Source organism: Procambarus clarkii, chromosome 86, assembly GCF_040958095.1.
Source record: "Procambarus clarkii isolate CNS0578487 chromosome 86, FALCON_Pclarkii_2.0, whole genome shotgun sequence".
NCBI classification, from domain to species: Eukaryota; Metazoa; Arthropoda; class Malacostraca; order Decapoda; family Cambaridae; genus Procambarus; species Procambarus clarkii.
The window spans coordinates 21,225,303-21,253,281 of NC_091235.1; the positions used below are offsets into that span (position 1 = coordinate 21,225,303).

The 27,979-nt window shown below is 39.1% G+C and overlaps 1 protein-coding gene across 4 annotated transcripts; it reads right to left on the reverse strand.

Moving 5' to 3' along the window:
* LOC123768181 (ras-related protein Rab-9A) lies at window positions 1–27,974 on the reverse strand. Of its 4 annotated transcripts, XM_045758590.2 has the most exons (8): window positions 27,694–27,953; window positions 26,784–26,848; window positions 25,813–25,872; window positions 25,338–25,487; window positions 22,210–22,401; window positions 21,250–21,408; window positions 19,387–19,471; window positions 18,096–18,350 (listed from the first exon to the last, which is right to left on the reverse strand). In XM_045758590.2, exons 3-7 carry the CDS (start codon window positions 25,864–25,866, stop codon window positions 19,394–19,396), a joined length of 633 nt encoding a protein of 210 aa, XP_045614546.1. In that variant the 5' UTR covers window positions 25,867–25,872; window positions 26,784–26,848; window positions 27,694–27,953; the 3' UTR covers window positions 18,096–18,350; window positions 19,387–19,393. The 4 variants fall into 4 exon arrangements, with proteins under 4 accessions (XP_069173283.1, XP_045614546.1, XP_045614555.1 ...); XM_069317182.1 differs by lacking the exons at window positions 18,096–18,350; window positions 26,784–26,848 and adding an exon at window positions 1–5,191; XM_045758599.2 differs by lacking the exon at window positions 26,784–26,848 and having other exon boundaries at window positions 27,891–27,974.
* Window positions 27,975–27,979: the final 5 nt, after the last annotated feature.

The following is a 27,979-nucleotide window of genomic DNA, read 5'->3' on the forward strand; positions in this document are numbered from 1 at the left end:
TCTTTGATAGTTTTATTTATATTAAGTATTGCCTGATGTGCTTGAAATATATTTAATATTGCTTAATGGGATTTCAGTGGTTGATTGCTTGCTGATAGTTTGATACCATAAATTCAAATACGAACGCAGAAATATTACAATAACAGTATTAACCAGTATAGTAAAACCAGCAGGTAATATAAACATTAACTTAAAAACCAATGTGCAAGAAATAAAGAAACCAAATTAAACTTGTTAGAAAACTAATATGAAGTGAGAATGACTGAAATATTCCCAGGAAGCAAAAATTAAATTGACACATAAGTGTAACAATTACATGTAAATTTTCTTTATACTGTATGTTATTAAAATAAAACATTTAACTAAAGACAAATATTACAAAACCTATTAAACTAGAGGTCAATTCGACCTAGAATAGAGTTTTTTTTATTGGCATAGATTTGATGTTGTATTGACGTCAGTTATATGTTGGTGTTGGTTCCACTTTTAATCACCATGAATTCGACGTCCATCCAACATTACATTAACGTCGATAAATATCAGTTAAATTTTGGTGGGGGGTTCCATTTTTAATTGCCATGGATTTAATCGATGTTGCATTGACATCCATCCGACGTCGTAGGAGGCAGGGAAAGAGATGCAGACCAGGAAATCCTAAACCAGGCCCAACTAGGTCTGAACCTGGGACAGAACCAACTGGGACACTGGGAACCAACTCAGTAGGCAGAATGGCAGAAACAGATTGTCCGCATGTAGCAGAGTTGATGAGCACCCTTCAAACTCACACATAGCAAGTGCATGTTCAATAGATCATTTCACTGTAAGCCATGCCACAGCACTGCTAGGGAGTTGCCAGGGACTAAAGGCATCTAACCAGGACACCCATGCACTAGGGAAATGTTTTTCAGAAGAACTGACACCAAATACAGCCTACAAGATGAACCTATGTAGGATGCGCTATGTAGGGCATCAGAGGAGTCCCGTATAAACAAGCACATGACCCCTAGTGAACCCTATAAAAGGACAAACTTAATGCCCCAACTGCAGGATTTGCAGAGGTGTCAATGACTCGTGCACTACTCCATGGTGAGCCTCTCCATCTCAGTGGCCTGGCCTCTCAGAAGCAAACTCCCAAACACACCAGAGAAGCCACTCTGTTAGTGCAGAGGAAATGCTAAACAAGTGTTTAGAGAAAGGTTGCCCTACACATGCAGCTTTTATCAAATATGTAGACCATGTCCACACAAAAACTGAGGCTTGTAAACACACACACACACACACACACACACACATGTAGCACACAGTAAAGACAAAAACAAATTGGCCCTCACAGGACAAAATCCAAAAAGATGGCTGTCATTTATTTTTTAAAAGAAGTTGGACCTACCTACGGCCAGCAACTCGGGAAGATCTAAACTCTTAGACATCAGTGACAGAACCGGCTAATGGTCAGGGCAAAAGCATAGAGTTCTCAGGGCTCCATCTGTAGCAAGCAATTTTCATTACTGTGTTCATGATTGTTTTGAATGAACTGTTTTATGCAGTCATTTGACTTTTGGTATTTCATTTTATGTGAACCTTATATTTGTCTATATTGCTTCACTGACTTTCTGGATGATTTTTCATCGAGTATGATTATAACAGGCCCCCAGCTCTCTGCACCTCTGTGGGGTGGTCAGGTTGTCTGTTTGGTCCTCAGAAGGCCAAAACGGACTCTTATCTATGACTGATGTGACCCAGAAATGTCTTCAGGGAGCCACCAAACATTCTCCTCACTCCCCCCTCCCCCCAAAAGGCATTGATTGCAAGGAAATGACTCTTTCTGGAGAAGCCACGGTGGCTTTCTGAATATATATTGCTGAGGTGGCTCCATACTAAAGGTTACATCAGTCATGGAAGTTCTGGTAGGCTTCCCAGGAATCAGAACTGGAACTTGGACCCTTCACAGAAGTGCAGAGTGAGTAACAATCTGCCACCCCACTGGGAAAAAACCCAGAATGACAGCAAAGCTTTACAGGAAATTGGAGGTTCACAGAAAATGAAGTCTCAAAACTGCTAAACATCTCTGCAAATAATTTACATAGAGCAATGGATTCAATCAAACTGCCTCTAAACGGGTTAGCATTGATTATTGCATCAGGCAGCCCGGCCCCAGCCTTCAGTCAACTTCCCACCTCAGTTCTGGAACTGATGAATAACCCATAATGAACCAACCAATCTGAAGGAAGGGGGAATCAGAGGTCCTCCAGAATGAGGCATTTCATTACATTCATCGCTGGGTTTCTGGAGGAAGCCCCCCCAAGTGGCTCCCTGAAGCTAACTATCCACAGAGAACAAAAACAGGAAGACTTACCAGAAAGGAGGCAGCAGAAACTAGGACGAAGACCATTAGAAAATGGTCCAAACCAACACACAACCGACTGAGACCAGAAACACTGACTAAATACCCGGCCGCCAGAACTCTGTTAAATGCCAAAACCCTCAAGCCCGAATATCAGCCCTGAACGTGTTAGAGAAGATGTCAGCCAAAACCATGTATTTGTGAACATCATGGGCTTGTAGGTAGACCACAGGCTGGCTAGACTTAATGACACTGTAGATGACTTAAGGAATGTGAGCCTAGAAACAAGAGAACCCAAGAAACAGGGTAAACAAATGAGGTGTCCACTGAGGCAGAACCAGCAGCAAGCAGGTAGTGGGAAGAGCTGGCACCGGATGCAACAAATAATGAACCCCTGACCGGACCAACCAAATATCAATCACCAAAGGACCTTTCATGCAGAACTCCAGAAGCCCACTGACCCACTCTTCACCAGAAAAGAAAGAGAAAGCTGCAAATGAACAAGGTGCAACATGGAGGGGGGCGAGGTCACCTGTCACTACACCAACTACAGAAGGACCTACATGAATCCCTAAGGGAATTAGCCTTTGGTGACGAGTGATTGCAATGTCGAGCAAAGGAGGAAGCAACTTCTTGAAGTACAATGATCCAGGAATCGGATCCACCCAAGGACCTATCTTGACCAACAACTGGCAAGGTCCCCACCTGACCAGACCACCTCTGAAGGGGTACAAAACCCCTGAAAGAACAACTGATCAATAAGATAGCAGGAAAAAGCCAATGCAGAAACAATCTCAGCAATGACCTACTCCAGAAAATGGGGGAAAAAAAGAGGATGTGGCAAAAATGTAAGAAAAGATGAAGAGTTTAAAGCCAAACTCCCTGGACCAAAATGCTCTGTCGACATGTAAGCCGGGCCAAATAAAATGCTGCCACTGCCTATCAAAGGAGAGGGGCATGAACCAGGAGAGGGGAGGGGGGGGAGGGAGAGAAGACCAAACACAGGGTGAACCACACCTGCAGAAGAGCTAGGTGGTGTGGACTTGGTCCAGGTGGAGGTCACCAACATAAATTCTGGGTCCTTAAACAGCATGGGGGTCAACTCTGGGACATCCAGCTAATCAAGATGCTATGAATGCCTAGCACAAGCAAACTAAGTTTGCAAAGTGGCAGGTGCCTGAAACATCTCCAACTGGAAAGTGGAACTTGTCAACCCCAACCTAGAGAGAGAATGCAAGCCCTATAAGACTCAGGGTTACCCAACTAATCCAGCAGGTAGTATAGTGGGGACCAAAAGAATGATCATCAGGTAACAAAGATGATGAATACACCTTAAATTCACATGCAGCATGAGTGAGATCACTGAGCAGATCCATACAGACCATACAGATCACTGACCCAACGGGTAGCATGGTGGGGCCTAAAAGAATGATCGCCAGGTAACAAAGATGATGAATACACTTTACATTCACATGCAGCAAGCGTGGGATCAATGAGTGGATCCATACAGACCATGCCAAAGACCAGCGAGGGATTCCCAGGGCCTGAAGGATAGTAGTCAAGCAGACAGTCCTTGCACTGTGGCTGCTTGCCAGAGAAACACAAACACTGTCCACAGCCAAAACTACTAGCCTATGAGTGGTGACTGCAGTGCCATATAAACAAACATGCAAACCTCAACACAACCAAAGAGTGCCCCCAGCCAAGAACTGTAATAGGGAAATCAAATATCCTCTAAGGAAACAATACACAAACTAAATGGCCCTTCCTCCCAGGACAACAGAGTCCAAGGATGGCTATTAGCTTGAAGCAGCAAAGCTTGCCTGCAATTTATTGGACCAGAAGCACTACTAGTAGTACCGAATGGTGCAGCATCAGTGACAGAACTGAGGTGGGGAGGCAACTGAGGGTTAGGGCCAGGCTGCCAGGTGGTGGAAATTGGTACTAACAAGTTTGAGCTAGTTTTAGCAAATCCCTTCTGTATAAATTGTTTGTAGAGTTGTTTGGGGGCTTTGAGGTTTCATTTTCTGTGAACCCTCCAGTTGTTAATAAAGCTTCACTGGCTTCTGAAGTTTTTTTTCCCTGTGGGGTGGTGGATTGTCTCTGTATTCACCTAGTTGTTCTTGCAGGGGTTGAGCTTCGGCTCTCTGCTCCCGCCTCTCAACTGTCAATCAATCCGCATACAGATTCCTGAGTCTATTGGGCTCTATCATATCTACATTTGAAATTGAGTATGAAGCCTGCCTCCACCATATCACTTCCTAATGCTTTCCATTTGTTAACTACTCTGCCACTAAAAAAATTCTTTCTACTGTATATATGGCTCTTTTGGGTACTCAATTTCCACCTGTCATCTCCTTTCCTTTAGTGTGTGCACCCCCCCTATGTTAAATAAACTGTCTTTATCTACCCTATCAATTCCTCTGAGAATCTTGTATGTGATGATCATATCTCCCTTAACTCTTGTGTCTTACAGTAATGCGAGGTTTAGTTTCCATAGTCTCTCCTCATAGCTCACATCCCTCAACTTAAGTACTTGTCTGGTGGTATACCTCTGAACCTTCTCCAATTTAGTTTTGTACTCGACAAGATACAGACTCCATGTTGGAGCTGCATACTTCAAGACTGATCAGACATACATGCTGTTCAAGGTTCTGAATGATTCCTAAAACAAGGTTCTAAAGACTGTTCTTATGTTGGCCAACCTGGCTTATGCTGCTGATGATATCCTCTTGATATGGGCTTCGAGAAACAGGTCTGGCGTGATATCAACTCCCAGATTTTTCTCGCTCTCTGATTCTTGAAAAATTTCATCTACCAAATAGTACCTTGTATCTGGCCTCCTGCTCCCTACAAAACAACAACAATGGAATATCTTTATTTATCTTCATTACTTTAAATTTGCTCGGGTTAAACTCTTAACAGCTATTTATTGGACCATTGCCTTATGCAAAGAATCTAAATCCTGCCTTAACCCTTCTCATAACTTTGGCATCACCAGCAAACATTGAGTGGCACGAGTTAATACCATCTGGGAGATTATTTACGTATATCAGAAACAGGATAGGTCCAAGTACATAACCCTGTGGAACTCTGCTGGTGACTTCACACCATTCTAAGGTCTCACCCCTCACAATAACTCTCTGCTTTCTATTGCTTAGGTACTCCCTTATCCACTGGAGCACCCTACCAGATACTCTTGCCTGTTTCTCCAACTTATGCACCAGCCTCTAATGGGGCACCGAGTCAATGGCTTTCCGATAGTCCAAGAAAATGCAGTCTGCCCGCCCTTCTCTTGTTGCTTGAATCTTTGTTACATAGTTGTAGAATTCTATTAAACCTCTGAGGCAAGATTTGCCATCCATGAATACAAGGTGGTGGTGTGTCATGAAGTCCCTTGTCTCCATATGTGCTACTAGGTTTTTTCTCACAATCTTCTCGATCACCTTGCATGGTATACAAGTTAGGGACACTGGCCTGTAATTCAGTGCCTCTTGCCTATTGTTCTTTTTGCATATTGGGACTACATTAGCTGTCTGTAAAGGGAAGACTAGATTCTGGTTCCCAGTAGGCAACAAATCTGACCATTCTAAAGTACAGTAGGCAACTTTAGTATGGAGCCATCTCAGCAAGATAGCTTCAGGGAGCCACTGGGGGCTCTCAAAAAATCCAAGTGTCCATATATACAGTATGGACAGTACAGTACTATAATAAATAAATCAATTTCCATTCTTGAATCAATAAATCTGGGAAATATTGTCCAGTAGAATTCTGAAGTGTAGGAACATAATTCCAATTGTCAGTATTAAAAGTTACCTGACAACTGGACCTGAGTTGCCCTGCCAAGAGCTGCCGAGACACTTCTCGCTGTAAATACCACATCCTGAAACTATACAGTATCGAGTACTGCTATAAGTGCATAAGTATGTTTACTCTGATACAGTATTTGCTGTGGTATATAATATAAAATAAAAAGATGAATACATATTTTGCATCCTTTCACATCCAAATTATTTAACATACTGTACAAAAAAATCAAAGCTTTTACAACACAGGGTGAATTTTGACCTGTTTGTTAAAATTTTGAAGCTTAGAAAGAAATGAAGTAAATAATTATTAAAAGAAGGCACCAAGCCCGGAAGGCTATGTAGCACCAAGAAAGAAATGAAACAACTCTCAAGATGTTTCTCAAAATCTCCAGTGATAAAGTTTCTTAAATAATCAATGTTTTATTTACTAAAAGAATGGTATAATGGACTTATTTCAGTGAATTTCTGGAATAAAATGACATGTGTAGATTTTGCCCAAAATAGCTAACAAATAAATTGTTGCTGTTACTGTAAAATAAATTTAAAATATTATAACTAAATTGGAAATTCATTAAAGCTGGACATTGAACTCACATTTATCATCTACAATAAACTACTTAAAAAAAATTAATTGCATTGTACCGTGACCTGTTACATACTGTATGTTCTTCACTTAACAGCAGAAACTTGCACATATACATCTGAAGATGCAGAATTTTTAACTATAAAAGATTATATGGTAATAATAATGCAGACCTTTAAACTATACATGATTAAATGCTAATAATGATACGTAATTTCAAAAGAAGGCACCAAGCACAGAACACTACAGTCACAGTTGACCAGACCACTCGCTAGAAAGTGAAGAGATGACGACTTTTCGGTCCGTCCTGAACCATTATCAAGTCGGCTGTGTCACAATCACAATCGACTTGATAATGGTCCAGGACAGACCGAAACAACGTCGTCTCTTCACTTTCTAGTGTGTGGTTTGGTCAACATTTTTCAACCACGTTATTGTGACTCTTCATCTGCACTAGTCACAGAATATTTCAGTTCCTAGATAGTACTCAGGCTGCCAATATGAGAGCAGAAAATACATAATATGATCGATGTTAAAAGGAATATGATTCACCAAAGGTTTTATTAAGAGATATATAGCTCAAAGTAACAGCAGGAAAGTAAAATTTTTGGTCATTCAAAATATCAGGACATTTTAAGAAGTACGTGCATGCCTGTTACCAAAACAATGCAGTTGTGCTAGTAAGGTGCAGATCTCTGTTCCAATAAATGCCCAGGTGATAATCATGTGTAGCCAATACATCACCAGCCAAAGACATTTCCCACTTGTTTCATTGGCAAGAGAAAGGCCACATTGAATAGTACGTATGTAATTTATTATTTTTAACGGCTAGCATGTACAGCATCTCTCTAATGGTTTTGAATGGAGTTATGAATGATAAGAGAAGAAATATGAGTAAGGAATTTGCTTGCGAGAGATAGGATAGGCATGAATGGCCTCTTTAGTGGTAACATTCACAAGGTCATTAGAGGCAGCACCAATTAAAATTGAGTTAAAATTTGTCTAAAGCCATGAGAGTAACTACAACTAAGGCTGAGAGTAACTAAGGCAACTACAGGAGTTGACCATAACAACAAATGAATGTTGGCACATGAGAAGTATGTCTATACTGTACCGCATATAATACTGCAAAAACCAGGTGAGTAGCTTTTACCATACAGCTTAGCACTTTCTAAAATTTAATAAGTGGGATTCTCTACAGCAGTATGATAGGTACAATATGAGGAAGTACAATATGAGAATCATTGCAGACATGCAGAGAGAGAGAAGCCTGCAAGCAAGCAATCCATGCAGTAAAGTCTACAAAGAAGAGCAAGTAGGGCTTTCAATACAAGTAGCAGACAAGGTGCTGTACAAGCATGAAGAATCTGCATGAAGTTTTGAAGACAATGGGGGACTATCATGGGCAACCAGGAAAAAAAGAATAGTACTTAAAATGCCTTGGGAAATGCCTTCATATTGGCGATAGTGGTCTCCAATAGTGGTTCAGTGACAAAACACACTGGATATATTACAGATCTTCTCCAATGCCAACGACATACAACTGCATACGATGTAACACTCAATGAGTCTAGTTCCAACTCGCACACAAGAAGATACAGCCTCACTACAGAGCAGACATTCTTATTCAAGTTACCTGCTATCGTCTTGCATTCGAGCTCTCCAATCCCGCCCTCATTCGAGCTCCATGATCTCGCCCTCCTTAGAGCTCTCTACCCCCCTCAGTCTCGCTCAAGCTCTCTGCTATCAGCTACAGGCCTTGCTCAAGCTCTCTGCTCTTAGCTACAGGCCTTGCTCAAGCTCTCTGCTACAGGCCTAACTCAAGCCCTCTGCTACAGGCCTCGCTCAAGCACTCTGCTCTCGCCTACTGGCCTCACTCGAGTTCTGTGTTCTCGGCTAAAGGCCTCACTCAAGCACTTTGCTCTCAGCTACAGGCCTCACTCAAGCTCTCAGCTCTTAGCTACAGACCTTGCTCAAGCACTCTGCTCTCGGTTACAGACCTTGCTCAAGCCCTCCATCTCTGGCCACTGTCAGCACTACGCCCTACCTGACTGCCAGCAGCATGTAACAAGCATCCCCGTTTCAACCTATCATATCATTTGTAACATCCAACTACTGTAACCAAGATTGTATTAAATATAAAAAAACATTATACTGTACTCTTTTAATTTTGTCACTGAAAATCGTTTATGTTACAAAAGAATAATGTTAAAGTCACAATAAATATACACAACTAATATCAAAATATATAATATAAGATATGCATGATATATTGTTCTCTAATTAATCTCAATTACACACATAAATACGGAGAGAAATTATAATATCTATCTCACAAAGATCAATTATCAATAACACCAGTTTGGTCGAGGAACAGTACTCTAGTCATTCCATGTTTTCTGATTTATATAAACAAGAAAGAGGCTGTTGCAATGATGAGCAACTTCTATATTCTTTTATCACAATCAATAAGCGCCATTTTCCACCTTTCCAAGATGAGGAGGCACTTCCCTAAGGTGAGAAGTTGGAGACTGACACCCAAGCCCATCACCTTGCTATACTGAAGATGGATGGGGGGGGGGGGCTCTTTAATTCTCTTTAATTCTTATTGTTGGGGACAGGAAGCTTGCACCTGGGCTTATCGAGGTCCCACTAGGCCAATTACTGATCTTTCCCCAGGAGGCAACCCATAACAGCTGCCTAAATCTCTGGCACTTATTTGCTGTTAGATGAACAGAGTCATCAGGTGACAGGAAACATACCCAAACATTTCTGCCTTGCTTGGGGATTGAACCCAAGAGCCTAGATTGTGAGTCGAGGTTGAAGGTCAGTGATCGGTTGGGTTGCTTTATCACTTCAAATTATTTAGAGCAATGTTAAAATGTTTAAAGATTAATAAATACTTTGATAAAAAGGAAATTAACAAAATAACATGTCTGATTTTTTTAAATTGAAGTGCTCTTCAATTTAAAAAAAATCAATTTAAAAAATCAGTACAGTACAGTACTTTAAATTTTCACTTCTAGTGCTATATAGAGTAAATACAATGCAACCCATTTCACTTGCTGTACCACCAACCTGTCCTCTTAAAGTACATCACATTTTTTTTACATAAAAATCCTCAACAACCAAAATATGATGTACTATAAATCATGGTGGCTCCCTAAAGTGACATGCTGTCCTGTTTTCTATTCATGGGTCCTCTGTTAGGTTAGGTTCAGGCAATTTAGTACATTATTTTTGGTGATGTGTGACAACTTGGGAGGATGGGCGGGCACCACATCTTGTATTTGTTTTATATCAAGTGCAGCCTTCTACATTATCAAGTTTACGGAAATGCAAGTGGGTAGTTTCCTAAAATTTCAGGAGCAGTGTTAAAGCCCTAATGCTGACAAACATGTATAATATAATGAGCATGAATGCTAAAGAATGTTGCAGATTAGTTTGGTTATGTACATATTTACTGTGAAGCTCGTGGAATGACTGGTCTCAGCTGCCTATGGAAGCACTCTTACTGGAAAGTCAGCTACTCATGCTACAGCAAAACACTGACTCATTACAAGTGTTTTTAACCTCTATATTGCCAAATCAATTATTTTAATTTTAGCACAGTACATGTAGTAAAATGTACCATGCATGTATACTATAATCAAGTGACAATTCACAGTAGCATGCAGGGGGCAACAGTAAATTATGTACCATCACTTTAAGCACAAGGGAGAGTAGACTGCAGTTACCTTATTCACATCAAAATTTAACCCTATCTTTTTATTGGTTCTCCTTTTCAATCTTTTATGGAATGTTTCAATGTTCTATAAAAAAAGTCATTAACACCTGAAGGTGTCTGTGAAATGTCTGAGGAATATTTTGCGAGGTTGTTAACTTCAGAATAGGCAATGTCAAGAAAGATTAAGACATCAAATAAAATATATGTGAGCTTCTACACTTCTAACATGTTAAATGATGGAGAGTTCCTTCAGCCAGTGTACCCAATGGTGAACAAGTAATTATAATGAACATGAAAAGATGGAATGAGAAAAATAGTGCAATGAATAGAATGACACATTCCTTTCCGAGTGGCACCTCGGTTGTTCTACCAGCCAGGGCTGTCCACCCAGGTCAAAATAAACTTTTCAAAGGGTGGAAGAGCGGAGAGCATACTACAATTCACCTACCAACACAAACTGTTCAATATAACACTCAAGAACAGATGAAATTTGGCAGGAATCTCTCATTGAAATACCTGCCAACCCCCGCTGTCGTCTGTGCAGTCAAAAGTCATAGGCATTTAGGCGTTACAATCAGCGGGAAAACCTTGGTAGCAGTGCCTCACGGCCCAGTTAGGATCAGGGCCCCAGGCCAAATCAGGAAAATAAACTAATCCTCATAAGACTTACTGAAGTAGTAAGTACTAAATCCTCAACATTCATCTCACAAACAAGAGTGGGTGCTTAGCTTCAACAATAGCAAATACTGGGAACCTCTGTCATCTGTACCGAAGTGTTGAGCCTGCAAACAACCCATACCCTCATAAGAACAAATCCACAAGGGCCGTGACAAGGATTCGAACCTACGTCCGAGAGTATCCCAGACGCTGCCTTAATCGACTGAGCTACGACATAGTATAAGAATTGCAACCAGAAATTCTACTGAATTTACTTGGACCCTGCAGCCTCTCTGAGACACAAACCAGGATTTTTACACAATTCCCCCATGCACTCGAGCTATGTCAATAAGCTGTTCTACCTCTTCGTCCTTACTTGTTCATTTGATGCATCACACTATTGTGATTTGTGTGTGTCATACCCTCATAAGTTACAGTGTGGAAAGTAAACTCAACTACCATCTACAACACCTGCACATACACCAGTGCGAAAACTACATTTCCTGTATCTTGCACCCAACAACAGACATGTCAGAGACAGCAGCAGCAAGGCTTTTTGATCAGTAGAAACAACAAAGATGAAAATCTCTCTGAAGCATGGCAACTGGACAAACCACACTCCAGGTGACAACATGAGGCAAGACTGCAAGATAAGCTGCAAGATAAACACACACTGCAAATGTTCACAGAATCCATACCCCAACAGTGGGAAGTAGACTAAACGAAAGAAAATGTAAATCAGTCACAGGTATACTCTGAAATGGGGGAAACCTGGCAAATGAGTTTCCATACATTTACTCCAACAAGACTTATGTGCTAAACCAAAATATACTGTATACTGTATATAATCTCAACACCACCAAGGTAGTGGCCCAATTCAAGTGTTTTAACTCTGCAAAATAGATATTCATATAAACTGATATATGCCCTAGGAAGTATTGATAATTATTACTGTATTAGTTAAATATAATAATAGAAAAATATTTATATATCTGGCAGCACCAACTACCCAGTGGGCCTTTTTGGTCCCATTAACGTTAACTGTCATCAGTGGACAACGTCAGAAGCGACCAAAAATGCCCACTGGGTAGTTTATTCTAGCTGATGTCACACTATGTTTGATGCCTCACACCAATGACAGACAATTGCAATCAAACAAATTTACACTTTTGTAATCAGCAATACATAACCTATTTGCTGCTACAATCAAAATATGCAAACATGCTGTAGTGAAAGGTGAGAGTGGCTCAATCCCTTCACTTAACTGATTTATGTACTAATGAATTCCTGAGAGTCACTCCTTTGGTCTGATTTTCTTATTATCTATGCTTGCCACGGTACATCTTGCCTTATCCTCATACAGTGGTAGGGATGGTTTTTGTAGAGTATAGGCAAGTGCTGGCTACTTTATATATTCCAGCTGCTCCTGCTAGTTTGCTTGAACATAAATGAGAGGAAATAGTTACAAGCTATATCATTTTAGGAAATTTCTACATATATTTATCTAAACAAAGTGCTAAGCCAGGATGACCATACAGTATAGCACTATACAAGTAGCAGACGAGTCAAAATCTCCTACGTAACATGCACGATGCCTATACAGGAGAGAAAGACTTAAGCTTATCTATATGTAGAATTCTGATTCATTGAAGATTTTATCTAGACAAATTTGGTGTTTCAACACAACTGTTGAAATTTCAACACGACTGTTGAAAAGCAAATTTTCTGATCACCCTGAAAATTGGAACATTCTACAAGGAGGTGCATGACCAAGTAGAAAAATGCAATTTGGACAACATGAGATTATCTGCTCCATAAAGTGTCCATGAGTTATCCCTATATAGCTGATATGATATGTAATGAATTACAGACTAGAAATCTGAATAAGCGGTGGGCGTTTAGAAAACAGGATGTGTGAATGCTCTCTAACTACAGTAATAAATAAAGAATAGCAATTAAAAGCACAATTTACTCTAAAGGCATGAATTTGTTTCATTTGAGTTAAAACTTCATACACACTTGTACAGTATCTTCTAGTCCTTATTCTTGTCTGGGAAAGACAATGGTGCTAATATGCTAATAATTCCTATACAGTATTTAATATGTAAATATGCCTCAATAATGATTATCTCAGGCAAGGCCACCGAGGCTGGAACTGCAGGCCTCAAGGCCTCCATATCCTCACAGAGTTGCACAGAGAGCTCCTCTACGAGGACCCCCACACACAAAACCACTGCCAAGTGCATATGCAACCTGTGGTCCTCTGCCAGCAGAGCCCCTGGAGAGCACGGACAGCTGCACATGAAGCTGCCATTTGCCCATGTCCTTGGTGAGTGCTGGAGAAACAGGCAGTCCTTGAGTGAAGCAAAGAAAGTGCTGTCCAAGAATATCTGAAGGACAGAACTTGCCTCCTGCCAATCAAGCATGCAGGGCCAGCAGAACATTTGTCAAGCTCCAAGGAAAAGACAGGGTCATCAGCCAACCAGGATGAAACTAAAACCTCACAATGCAACCAATAAGCTGAGATAGACCCATACTCAATAGAGGTTGGGTCCATCACTGAAAAAGAGGTCCAAATTGTGCAGGAGGCACCGAAACATGCCCACATGAATGCCCGTACTGAAGGCGAAATGTAGGATGATGGAAACCTCCAGAGATACAACAACTCTGAGGTACCGAACAGAACCTGGAAGCACTGAACAGAACTTGGAATCAAACCTGAGGGAAAAGGGGAAACAGCCAAGCAGTCAAACTCATACATGAAAGGGGAGGAGGGATAAGAAAATTCTCCTACTAGACCTTACACAAAGAGAACAAAGGTCAACAAAGGGGTGGACTCAGGGACCCTCTTTGAGCTCCCCATCAGCCCTGGAAGCCTGCCATGAAGGCTCTGAGGCAGAGCCATAGTCCTTACCTAATACCCGAGACAGAAAGGCATCCACCCAAGAAAAAGGTATAGAGCTGGAGTGTGGCAGAAGGCAGATGCCCCAAAACCCCTGGGGGGACTCAACCACAGTCCCACCCCTGTGGGACTGCTGCTAACCAAGTAGGAATTCCAGACACTGGGGCTGCTCACCAGAAGAAAAGACCAAATACAACAGAAACAACCACGCACGCTTTTATTGTCTTAATGGTGATAATGGCAATACCAGAAGTGATGCTAGTGTGTATATGAATGCGAGGCTCTCCACACCGATGGTCTGGCATCTCAGAGGCAAGCTCTCAAACATATTAGAGAAGGTAACTATGTCAGTGCAAGGGCATCATTGCTAGCAGACACCCAGGGAAGAAAACCATGAGTGCATGCAGGCTGAAGTGCAACAAAGACAAGCTCATACAATAAGCCAGAGGGATATTACACACACGAAGCTAAGCTAAAATAAAGGAACACAACAAGCAAATGACAAATAAACAGCAGGACAAATAAAGTCTAAAGACTGCTGGCATTTAACTGGAAGGAGATGCCTTGCCCACGACTGGTGGACCAAAGCACTACAGGTAGCAGTTGCCAGCAATACATCAGCAACAGAACTGCGAAGGGAAGCCAGCTGAGGGCAGGAGCCAGGATGCCTGGTGTAGCAATCAGTACTAATGAGTTTCGAACTAGTTTGAGTGAATCTCTTGTTCTCTGTGACTCATTTGCAGAGTTCTTTGGAAGTTTTGAGGCTTCATTTTCTGTGACCCATCTAGCTGTCTGTAATGCTTTCTTGACTTTTCGGATGCTTTACCGGTGGGGTCACTGCACCTCTGTGAACGAGTCAGGTTCTGACTCTGGCTCGCAGTAAGCCAAACAGAATTTCTGTGACTGATGTGATCCCTTAACTTGGAGCAATCTCAGTAAGATAATGCCAGGGAGTCACTGGTGAATTTCCCCAGAAAGTCTACACGGGAAGAACAAATCTTCAGGCCACAAAGATGGGTAAAGTGCAAACACAGATCTTCCTCAGAAAAATTCAAAACTCTTGAGACTTGCCCCCATCACAAAAGTGAAAGGGCTAGGAACATAGCATACAGGGTGGCCTGGGCTGCCACTTGGTAATAGGTAGGAAAAACAGGATTGGTATAATTACACAGTGGGTCGGTGGTTGCCTTGTTGCCTGCCACTTGTGTGCCAGTTACTTTTAATTTTGCACTTGCTTGTTTTGTTACACCTGTTATTCCTGGTGGGGTCTTCTCTCAGTTTAGAAGATCATTTCTAATCTCTAGCTCCCCTCACCTCTTTGAGGTGGGTTAGGTTTCCAATCTTGTCTCCCAATAGGTTAGAGCAAGCTTTTGGGGGCTGGTGTAAGACAGCCAAACCTAAGACACAGTTCGACTAGCGCTTAACTCTGGGAAGCCACTGGTGGATTCCCTCCACACAGTCTTATACACTGTGTCATGAATTTATGCAGGGTGTTTTCGAATGAATCTGTACAGATTTAGAAGTACTGTACAGTGTACCTGTACATATATAACTCTGCAATTGCCTAAACACCCTATTGGATTGCTTTCTATACATCTGATAATGTTTTAATCCTTATGCATCAACATGCCTAAATATCAGTACTTTGGTAGTTACTGAAGTACAGTACTACATATTGGGAGCTTTAACACAATTGGTTTTCATACTATGCCTTACTGCCATGTTTCTCATACTATGATATATATGATGAGATATACTTCTCATACATAGTCTTACTGCTATGTTACTGGCTATAAGTTAGTTGGCATTACCATCCTGGTACATACCATGAGATAGGAATGGTTCCCAAGGATATCATGTATTTTACCCAACGTTATTATACAGGGTATGTGGAAGCTGGTCAGAATTGCATTTCTCCTTTGTAAATGCACATTAATGACACTATGTAAAAAGACACCTCAAACACTGTTTATGTAGGACAGACGTAAATACGCATAAATCTGCGTACTTATGTTTGTAGGTTAGCTTAGCATATTAAAAGCACTACAATCACCCTTCTGTGGTTGATTGTTCAACAAATCACTGAATTATATGTTTAACAGATCTGTAACCCTGTCCATGGGGGACAGAAGAAAATGTATAAATGCTGATTAGCATTGTAAATGTGTGATGATAATTGTCCAGCCACTATCAGTTGCTGTCAGGAAAGTTGTACAATTGTTCCACATGATCTCAAATGCCATATTGTGTTAAAGTATTCATTTGATATATTTAGGATGGGAAGGGGGAAGAGAAGGGGGAATTATCAGGGAAAAGTGGCAAGCCATTATGACAATATAGCACTTGGAAGGGATCAGGATAAGGATTTGAGATGGGACTGGGGGAAAGGAATGGTGCCTAACCACTTGCATGACGGTCTCGCATGAAGCGAGACCGTAGATATACTGTTAGGGAGGGAGGGGGGGGGGAGTGTTAAAGTGTGAGAATCTAATATTAAATAGTTTATTATGAATTTTTTATCAATTTATTAATTTTTGTTGTGTTTTAATGCAATTAATATGCTGAATAATAAAAATATTGTATTCAGACAAATCGCATTATCCATCAGGCTTTTATTGTCTTAATGGTGATATTGGTAACACCAGAAGTGATGCCAGTGTGTATATGAGTGATGACAATGATTTTAGTGATAGTGATAAAGATAATGACAGTGACAGTGATCAAGTTTACGTGGCAGGGGAGATTCAAGTAGCATTGTCGGGGTGTCAAGGGAGTCGACAACCATCCCCCAAAAATTCATTTACAATCTAATAAAATAGGCATGCCTGCGACAATTTTCGCTTTTCTTGCTTTAGTTATTATTTGAATTATTTGTAATAATTACAAAACTATTTTATTATAACATATACTAGATTTCTAATTATGGAATAATTAAATTTAGCAAAGACAAAACTCTTATGTAATCCTCCCAGTCTATCCCTTTGGAAATGCTCTAGAAATTGTAACCACCTTTCAGATCATTTATAGTTTTTACCATGAACAGACAAATAATTATCAACCAAAATATTTTCAGCAGCATAACAGTAGTGACATTTCTGGGTTTTGTGCATGCTGTCTTTGCATGCCTGCTTTGTCTTTGCACGCCTGCTTTGTCTTTGCATGCCTGCTTTGTCTTTGCACGCCTGCTTTGTCTTTGCATGCCTGCTTTGTCTTTGCATGCCTGCTTTGTCTTTGAATACCTGCTTTGTCTTTGCATGCCTGCTTTGTCTTTGAATACCTGCATTGTCTTTGCACACCTGCTTTGTCTTTGCATACCTGCTTTGTTGATGTTAATGGAAAATGCTTACTATGGAAGGGAAGGTGGGGGGGAGGACCTTCAAGGTTAACAGAAAACCTATATTGGGCACACATTAAAATAACAATAAAAAAGCCTATTAAATTTATGGATCTATGCTATTTTATGTAATATATCTACAACTTTGGTTTAATGAGTATTCCTTACCTCAGTCTGTGAATTACATAAAAGATTTTAATAAAATAATATTGGTCCTTGGGAAAATACTGCTGTATAACATTTGCACACATTTTCATTCGTCTTAAACATCAAAAATTGTATGATGAAACCAAGTCAGCATAAAATTAATATTAGTTAAATATGATTGAAAAAAGTCACACAGATGATTGTGTCATCTAATAGTACAGAGATGTACTATTAATGAATAGGAATTATAGTACACCTTTGCCTATTTCTAGACCCAGTGAATCTATGGCATTAGTCATTACACACACAGAAAACTTTCTTAAAGCTTATGTCTTCTTTTTGTTTTTTTTGCATTTCAAAAATCCTTAAGATATGGCAAACCAACGAACGTGTACAGCTTCTACTATAGCAAAAAACCTCAGGAATACATTATATATATATATATATATATATATATATATATATATATATATATATATATATATATATATATATATATATATATATATATATATATATATATATATATTATATATATATATATATATATATATATATATATATATATATATATATATATATATATATATATATATATATATATATATATATATATATATATATATACACACTTCTATACTTAATGAAAACAAGTACACCGCATTACATACACATTATAATTATTTTCAATCACTTGAAAAATATCACGAGTCTCCATGAAGATGCTCTAAAATATACATTCAACTACAGTACCATATTCCTCAGGACTTGATGAAGAAAATAACACTCACTTCTCCAGTGAATGTTAGCCAAAATAACACTATCTGGTCACGCAATGTTTTGATCTCACCTGAAAAAAATAATCACTATATTCATATAAAATCATGAAGGCATCAACATTTAAGAGAGCATTGCAATAATTTCTAAAAGATATAGAGAAAAACATAAAACGGTTGAAAGGTTAATAACAGTATTTGGAAAGCACTTGTATGTTGACAATATCGAAACAAAATCTCCTCAAATAGCAATGTGTGCGCCTAAATTCTCCTCCCACTCTCATACAATCTCACTGATAACACTATAAGAACACATGTAACTTTTATAATGAATGAAATACAGTATCCAGAGGCTAAAACAGTTTCCCATTAGCTTTGAAACTGTAGGAGAATCATCTGTCTGATGATTCAAATGATAGGTGGTGCTATGAGCAAAGTATCATGATTAACACATTTTTAAATTTCCTGGAGAGCAGTGTGTCATGTTTTATTTTACCATAAGAAAAAACAAATTTGAAATTTTTGTTTTCAAAATATTAATGCCTCTCCTCATCCCCCTTGTCTTGCCTCTCCCCTCATCATTCCCTTGTCCTGCCTCTCCCCTCATCATTCCCTTGTCCTGCCTCTCCCCTCATCCCCTTGTCCTGCCTCTCCCCTCATCATTCCCTTGTCCTGCCTCTCCCCTCATCCCCTTGTCCTGCCTCTCCCCCTCAGCATCCCCTTGTCTCCCCTCATGGATAGAGGGATAGATAGTTGAACAGATAGTTGGAAAGATGGACATATGTGGACTGATAGATAGACAGAGATGTGGACTGATAGATAGACTGATAGGTGGATAGATAGATAAATGGATAAATGGGAGACAGGCCCAGACAATTTTGGGTACTCTCCTCCCAAATACTATAGGAGAGAATGTCTGTTTATCTGTCTTGGGACTAGCCTAACCCAAATTTGTGAGGGGGAATGGTCTGAGGTACAGGACAGACATAGACTGGGTCCAGTATGCCTAAGTTAAATACTTTAAGAAATATTAGCAGTTATAAACATTCCTATGCCATTTTCATGGAAGTAATGCCACTGACATTTAAACAAAGACATGCAATACTGTACCTTAAGCTTAAGACGAACATGCACAGAGTCGGTGGTGCGGACCATTACCGTCCAGCTGCACTGTATCTGGAAGTGGCATTCTCTCCTGGAAATGCAACAAGGAGACTATATTTTGGAGCAACATAATTTCTTATTTCATGAACAAATATACTGGTACATATAAATAATTCAAAAGTTCTTCCATTCAAATTTTTATTTGTATACGCTAGTTGTTGCAGAATTCATTCTTTCTACACATTGGTTACCATAATCCTTGCACTCGAGCACGTATATGAAATCTTTGACATTTGACATTTGTTCTGGTTTTCAAAATTCTTCATTTATTTTTGATTATTTTCCTATTTTTTATTTAAGAAACATGGAGCAGCCTACCTGCCGACCACTGAACAAACCTTTTGCTTTAAGACAAATGATAAATAAATATTGAACAAATTTGAAGAATGAAAAATGTCATAAAGGATTGTTCAGTGTATGTACAGTAGGCTGCTCCATTATTTAAAACATCGAATATCATATTGATGTTTTTCGGTGGTAAAACAGATTAATTTGATTTCCATTAATGTCAATGGGGACATTCGTTTTGTATGACGTCCATTTCACATGACGACAACGGCGCCAGAATGGATTAAATTCGTCATTCGAGGTACCACTGTATAAGAAAATTAACTTTTACAGAGTGGTAGACGGTTAGAACAAGTTAAGTGAGAAGGTGGTGGAGGCCAATACCGTCAGTAGTTTCAAAGCATTACATGACAAAGAGTGCTGGGTAGACGGGACACCACGAGCGTAGCTCTCAACCTGTAACTACACTTAGGTAATTACATACATACAATACATGTATGGTTAAATATGACTGCATTGCTGATCTTACATTGTAAGCATTCTATGCTTCTATTTCTTCAGTACAGTATCAGTACTAAGAAGAGTAATCAGATTACCAAAATTCATGGTAAAGAAATTGTAGTAATTATTGAAGGATTTATTTTCTACAATGTTTCGTTCCTCTCTGGAACCTCTGACAAGACAAACAACTTGTTCCCAGGATGGCTGATCGAGGAAAATGCCAAGCATTTTCATCAGCATATGAAGACATGTGGAGTGGATCTGGTGTATGATAGATGGTCATAGGGCCTTTAGGTTGGTCATGGCATTAAGTGTGTATGAAAATATGTGGGGAAAGCATTCTGCTGATACAGAAGATGCAGAGGAGCACGTTTTCAAATTTGAGGAGAGCACGCAAGATGATCCTTAAACTCTGATCAAGTATGTTTATGCTGCTGAAACAAATTTGTACTGGTGCCAGCTGCAGTTATATACAGTATATGTATATTTGTGAATGTGATGGTACGGTTAGCTTCAAGGCAGGCAAAGAGAGGTTGTCTGTGTTTTCCTGTGTAAATGCAGCTCATATGCACAAATTCAAATGGCTTGTGACTGGAAAGTCTAAATTGAAGGCTGTTGAAAGGAATGAGATGTGTCACTGTGATTTATAAGGCTCAGGCTTGTACACAGATTAAGAATAATATTTTGTGACAGGTTTTCAAATTATTCTGTACCCAAGGAGAAGGACTATTTTAATAGTTTTGGCCAACCAAACTTAACTTAAACATCATTCCAAGATTATATGTGGAGGAAAACCTGGACTTTTGGTTGAGTACCCATATTATGATTTTTTATTATAAGAACAATACAGTATACTAAAGTGCTTTGTTTAAAGCATTTTGAAAAATTGCATAATATTGTGATGTATTTTTAGATATAAACTTATTCTAATCGTTAATTTAGATTGGGTTTGCAACAATATGATCCAGATTTTGGAGATTCCACTGAATGTAAATTAGCTACATATAATTAAATCCTTACCTGCCTTCCTTCAATATTGGCCCATCGTCTTAAACACATCATAAAAGATGCTTCCACATTAGTGGCATCTTTAGCAGATGTTTCAATGTAAGGAAGATCTCCATTCTCTTTGCACCATGCTTCTGCATCTTCTGATGTTACTCTTCGTTCAAGATCAATCTGTTCAAGAAAATATATTTATCTCTTAGATTATAATAGATTGAGAGCTCATGAATTTTTTTATAGATAAATCATTTAAAAATCCAGCATTGTATGTAATAAATTGCCTCTTTTTGGTTTGTCCCTTCGTTGGCTCCCTGGAAGGTGCTTGTGGTTTAAAGGGTCTGGCGGGCTGCCTTAGGCTTGAAGCAAACCACATGGTTAGCTGAGGAGCCACCAAAGGGAGCCCTCCCAGAAATACTGTATTGAGTGTCATGAAATGCTACTTTATGAAGGGGACCCTTTAATAGTTCCTGGAGTTTAGGTAGGTAGGTTTAGTTTAGGTAGGTAAAGATATAATTATTCATTCAGTGCTGATTTATTAATATAAAACCTATAATGAATACTGCAATTATATTAAAATCCCAAATAACTCAGGAGATATTAATATAAGAGGTAAGATAACAAGAAAAAGCACTAAGCCATTATGACTATATAGTACTTGGAAGGGGAATGAAGATAAGGAGTTAAGATAGAACGGAGGAAAGGAATGGTGCCCATCCTCTTGGACGGTCAAGAATTGAACACCAATCTGCAAAAAGCGGGACCATCACTCTACCGGTTGTGAGAAAAAGCAGATAACCAGAAATTCCAGAGAGACTCCCACAAACTGGCAAAACAGCAGAATAAAAGACAAACTATTAGATAGGAAAATAAAATTTCTGGGCGTGCTTTCAGAGCTAAAAAGTTTCATATAGTAATATTAATGGAAGAAACATAGACTATCATAATACCATGTTATCAGTTTTAAATAGGAGTTACCTTATTTCCAACTACAAGAAAGGGGAAATCGGCTTTGACATCAGCATAGTAAACAAACTCCTTACGCCATGTGTCTAAGTTTTGAAAGCTTGAAGGATCATCGACAGAGAACGTCAGAAGACACATGTCAGAGCCTCGATAAAAAGGTGTTCGTAAGCTTTTGAATCTCTCTTGGCCTGCAGTGTCCCAGATCTGCAAAAAAAAGAAAAAAATCTATACAAGAAAATATGGAAATACCGATTCAATCTAGAAACTCTTAGATTAATGTTTTCAATTGACAACTTCTGAAGGTTATTTGTGCATCAGACACAAAATACTGAGAAAAGGTTAATTTTTCCTTAGAATAAAGACCTAAGGTGGCAAATGCCACAAGATGGATTCTTTTTTTTAAAGTTTTCAAGCTCTTCAAAGCTTCAAGAAGCATAAAATTTCTAATAAACAATGATTAATTCTCGTGTGAAAACAAAATAATAATTTTGTTAATCATATACTGATAGGATTTGAAATTAAATTATACAATGGCAAATATATAAATTGAAAATATTTGTTAATCTAGGCATGAGAAAATTTAAAGCCACCAGAATGAAAAAAAAAATTGTCAAAGATGTTTACCACTGTAATGCACCCCTATAAAATATGACAAGCTCCCAGTGCAGAGAGAAAAAAAAAAATTATTCCTCCAAAATTGTTTCCTCTTCTTTTATTGTTAAAATGATCACAGGAAACTAAGAAAAAAAAATACTGTATGTGACAGACTTGGGCCATAATGGGAAGAGAAAGTCCGGCAATATTCCCGCGCTGATACGCTTGCTCCAGCCAAGCAGTGTGGCGGGGGCTGCCACTAATACATAATTATTACATAACTAGTTCTATGTCTTTGAATGGTTTTATAAAAAAAAAATTCTGTAATATTATTCAATAGTGTGTGCAGTAATTTGAGAAATTTATATACGGTTAAATGTGTGGAACTTCAGCATGCATAAAAACATGGCGCTTATATCTAGTGACACGTATATAAAATTCTTAGATCAATAAAACAGTGCTTTTTGCTGTTATTACACTACATACACATGTTATATACACCATTTTTATATTACTACTACTTTGATCATTTCTTTCTCTTTTACAACTTGTGCACATTTCTTTTATTTCCACTTTGTGCTTTCCCCAGCCCTTTATTAACCTGCTCTATTTGAGTTATCAATGAAGCATCTCTGAGCATACCTTTGCCTAACTCCCCCTTTGGACTGGCCTGCAGGATTACTCCGAGCTGTTCTCTATATCAGTCTATTTTTCCTGTTAATTTCTTCAAAATCACCACTTTTCATTTTCCCTATCTCATTATCTTCCGCTAGTTCCTTGATTTGTGCCTCCTCTCTCTTTAGCTTATTAGTCCTGCTGGTAATTTCCTTACCTTGCTGTAAAATGCTTCCCTTTAAATTGCAAAATTCATTCTTGCGACCTTCATTTTCTTGTGACCTGTACTAATTTAAGAACTTTTCCTTCATAATTCCTAGAAAGTCCTTATTAATCACTAACCTGCCAAGAAAACCAACTTTTATTATTTCTTGCACCGAGAAACCTTAGAGACATTCATCTGGTGGTGTGCTGCCCTTCCTGTGGTGGTGGCCATCTTGGTTACCTGGTTGATACCTGGTTACCTGGTTGATGGGGTTCTGGGAGTTCTTCTACTCCCCAAGCCCGGCCCGAGGCCAGGCTCGACTTGTGAGAGTTTGGTCCACCAGGCTGTTGCTTGGAGCGGCCCGCAGGCCCACATACCCACCACAGCCCGGTTGGTCCGGCACTCCTTGGAGGAATAAATCTAGTTTCCTCTTGAAAATGTCCACGGTTGTTCCGGCAATATTTCTTATGCTTGCTGGGAGGACGTTGAACAACCGCGGACCTCTGATGTTTATACAGTACAGTGTTCTCTGATTGTGCCTATGGCACCTCTGCTCTTCATTGGTTCTATTCTACATTTTCTTCCATGTCGTTCACTCAACACACATTTGTTGGTTGTTGACATTCCTTTGTTTGAAATATCAACTTTACCAATGCAGATTGTTCACTCATTTTTGCCTATTTCTATTGTCTTAGACATATAATGGTGGATAAGCTCCTAAGCCACCCATAAAAAATTTGAACACAGTTTTGAAATGTTCATTTGCTTGTGAAAATACATGGTAGTTTCCAAAAGTAACCAATGCTGCACTGGCATTTTTATTCCATTGTGCTTCTGCATAGGTAATTCCCATGATACACCAACACCCTTTACTTCAGGCTGACCAAATATTGTTTTGGAAGCAAATGTCTTATCAGTTTCTGTTTGGTTTACAATATGGTTTCCAGTGTTCAGGAAGCGCGTTAGGCTTATCAACGTCTTCTTAGTTACCTACTTATTGCTGGTTGAATGTATGAATTGGGTGGGAGGTAAATCTCTGATGAGGCCTTACGTGCTAATGAAGCCATTTAAAAGAAAATTTCTGATTATTGCTGATTGCAAATTCAATCTCTTCCAAGTATACAATACAGTACTGTACTTATGAAAATGTTCATGTTTGGGGCACATGACACTCAAGACACTGGTTAGTAACAAGAACGCATCATGAAATTGAACCCATGACCAATTGGTTGCAAGTAAAAATGCATAACTGGTTGAAATGTGGAACAGATTTAAGTGTCCAAATTTAAAATGAACCTTAAAAATCTAATCAGAAAAAGGTGGGTATGGTACAAGCCACAGGCTTCCTGTCTGTGACATCACCTTAAAAAATTATGGTTGTCTGATTAATTCAGGCACTCTACCGTACTATACTTAAGTATGGTACTGTGCAGTACTTTACTTCATTAGCATCCCAACTAAATTTATGAGAATGGTAAGAACAGAAATAAACAACAACAGTATACAGGAAAAAAACAATTATAGAGCTTTACATCTATTAAAAAATACGTGGCGATAAAAGGCTGAAAGTGTTTTTGATGACAGGTCAACAAATCTGAACTATCAAACAATTCATTGATAAAAAATATTTGAATAAATTGCAGGCGATGAGTCTGAATAAATTGAATAAATTGCCCTAAAAAATATACTAGGAAGCTAATCAACCAAACATATTTTAATGGCTTACCTGTAATGTATATGTTTCGCCTCCAAGTTCAATCTCCTTATTCAGAAACTCAACACCAATAGTGTGGAAGGAATGCTCATCAAATCGATCAGTAACGAAACGATTCATAAGACAAGACTTGCCGACACCACCATCTCCAAGGATCACAACCTGTAAATGCATAATGTTGATTATCCTTTGATTCGTTCAGTAATAGAGTGTTCAGTGTAGTAATAGAGTTCATTCTATAGAGTGCACTCGGAGCATCCATACAGGTATTAGTTCAGCAACAGTCCTTTCTCATTATTTTTATATACAGTATATTACATTAATCAATGGGCAATCAAGAACATAAAGAACTGTACTGAATGTACAGTACTGTATATCTACAATAATACTGTATTGAAATTTTTACAGGTATTACTATTATTGTTTTGGTTTAAATTATATGAAGGCTTATACATAAATCTTTCTTCAAGATAAATTGAATACCTACCTTAAGAACTGTTGAGCGGCCACGGCTGTTCTGTCTTCTATGATTATTGTTCATCTTGTCCTGCAAGAAAAATACAAGCAAAAAATTAATATAGCAAAAATAAAATTTCAAAATGTCAAGCTTTAATAAAAGCAATAATAAACTTTAATAAAAGTCTGAGTCTGATTTGAGCATATTTTCACTGCTTCATCTTTACTTTATTTAAACTTAAGAGACCTGTTACCAAAAGGCCCTTTTTCTGTAATACTATCTCTGGTAGGCAATGCGACTTATCTGTGAGGATCTTGATATACAACTTTATACATTTCCAATCAACTCAAAGCTACATGCTGTCAGCCAGTTATCAAGGCGTGTCACCGCAGTGACACGCCTTGAGAATCATGAACCCTAAGAGGATTGATAGCCTTTCCTATACCAATCTGCAGGATGAGCAGGGAGGTAAGCTGTGTGTCACTTGTTTGTGCTGAGGACTGAAAAAGCTGTGTGCCTCCTGTTTTATGCTAGGTCCTGAACAAGCAGTGCACCTGTTGTCTGTGCTGTGGTTTTGAACAAGTCATGTGCATGCTTTCTATGCTGGAGATTGAACAAACCATGTGCCTATAATCTGTGCTAGGGACTGAACAAATAGTGCACCTGCTGTCAGTGATGGGGAGTGAAGCAGGTACATGTGAAAATAATATGGTTAGTTCTTAATGAGCCTATGAGGCCTATGGAGGGTGCCAGATGCTGGTATTCAAACATGTTCCATTGACAGGTCTTTGATCATGTTGAACATTGGGTCATATCATAAAAACTGGCGAGTGTTAACATGGTCTGGTATTCACTCACAGGTGTCTATGATATGACACTGACTCGGTGTCACATCATGGAAACCAGTGAGTGCTAACATCTGATATTTATATGCAATGTATTAATAATTTGTGTGGTGCATTTTGCAGGTGATTTGAAAAAAGATTTGTCTATTTGAATACCTATTATTACTCTTCCTAGCTCTCTTCCAGTCTGTCAGCCTCAGCTAGGGGGATCCTACATCTACCTGAAAGAAAAAACTAATTTATTTATTTTCAACATCATTTTCTGACGAATAAGAAAACAAATTTCCATATGATTTTTATAAAGGACATGCCCCTTTTGTTGAAATTGTTGGTCACAAAAATGTTCTCCAAATGTTGACCAGACCACACACTAGAAGGTGAAGGGACAATGACGTTTACAATCAACTTGAGAATGGTCCAGGACGGGCCGAAACCTCATCGTCCCTTCACCTTCTGGTGTGTGGTCTGGTCAACATTAGCCACGTTATTGTGACTCATCGCCTGTATGTTCTCCAAATGCTTATTTATGGATATCTACCATATTAACATGTCATTGTGGTATAAACATATGCAAGTGCTGCTCTTGTAATTTTTTTTGTTTTACTAAATGATGTAGGAATTTTTTTTTTTTTAACCAGCCAATGTACGATGACCAGAGATCGTCCAAATACGGGTGACACTATCATAGTCTTGAATCCAACACAACCACAATCTTAAGGATAGGATGTGGTTCATTATTCACAATCAAATTACTCGCTAGAATACAAAATTTTCTGCGATGGAGTCTGCTTGCCAACGACACATAGAATGGAACCGTTTACCACAGGCTCTGTCGACCCTTGGCTGATCGCTTCAAGTGTGCGCAGAATAACAATGTAAACGAGATATTTACCAAGCTGACTGGAAATAAATATTGTACAGGGTACTAAGAAAATATACGAAATGAGTGAATAATCAAACTGTGCCACACCCTACTAGATATGCAGAATTGGTCGCCTACACGATTATCATCACTTATTCAAGATAAAATCAGCAGATATAGACAAATAAATACTAGACAACGCACCTTACTGCAGCCAATAGGGGCCACAGGTTGAACAGAATGAAGGAGAGACGAATAGGCCAAATATTCTTCTTCTGAACAGATATGGAGAAAGAAGACAAGACGGGGAACAAATAAATATGTCGTATAGCTGGCGTGTCAACAAGAAGATGGAGAGGAGGTAAAGAGAGGGGGGGAGGAAAAAAGAAGACTTTCTCTACTTGCAGCCAGGCGACAGCCACCTCGCCCGGGGTTTGTTTACAGCGTCACACGTCAGGTGGTCTCGTGATGCACCGCAGAAAACGGCACC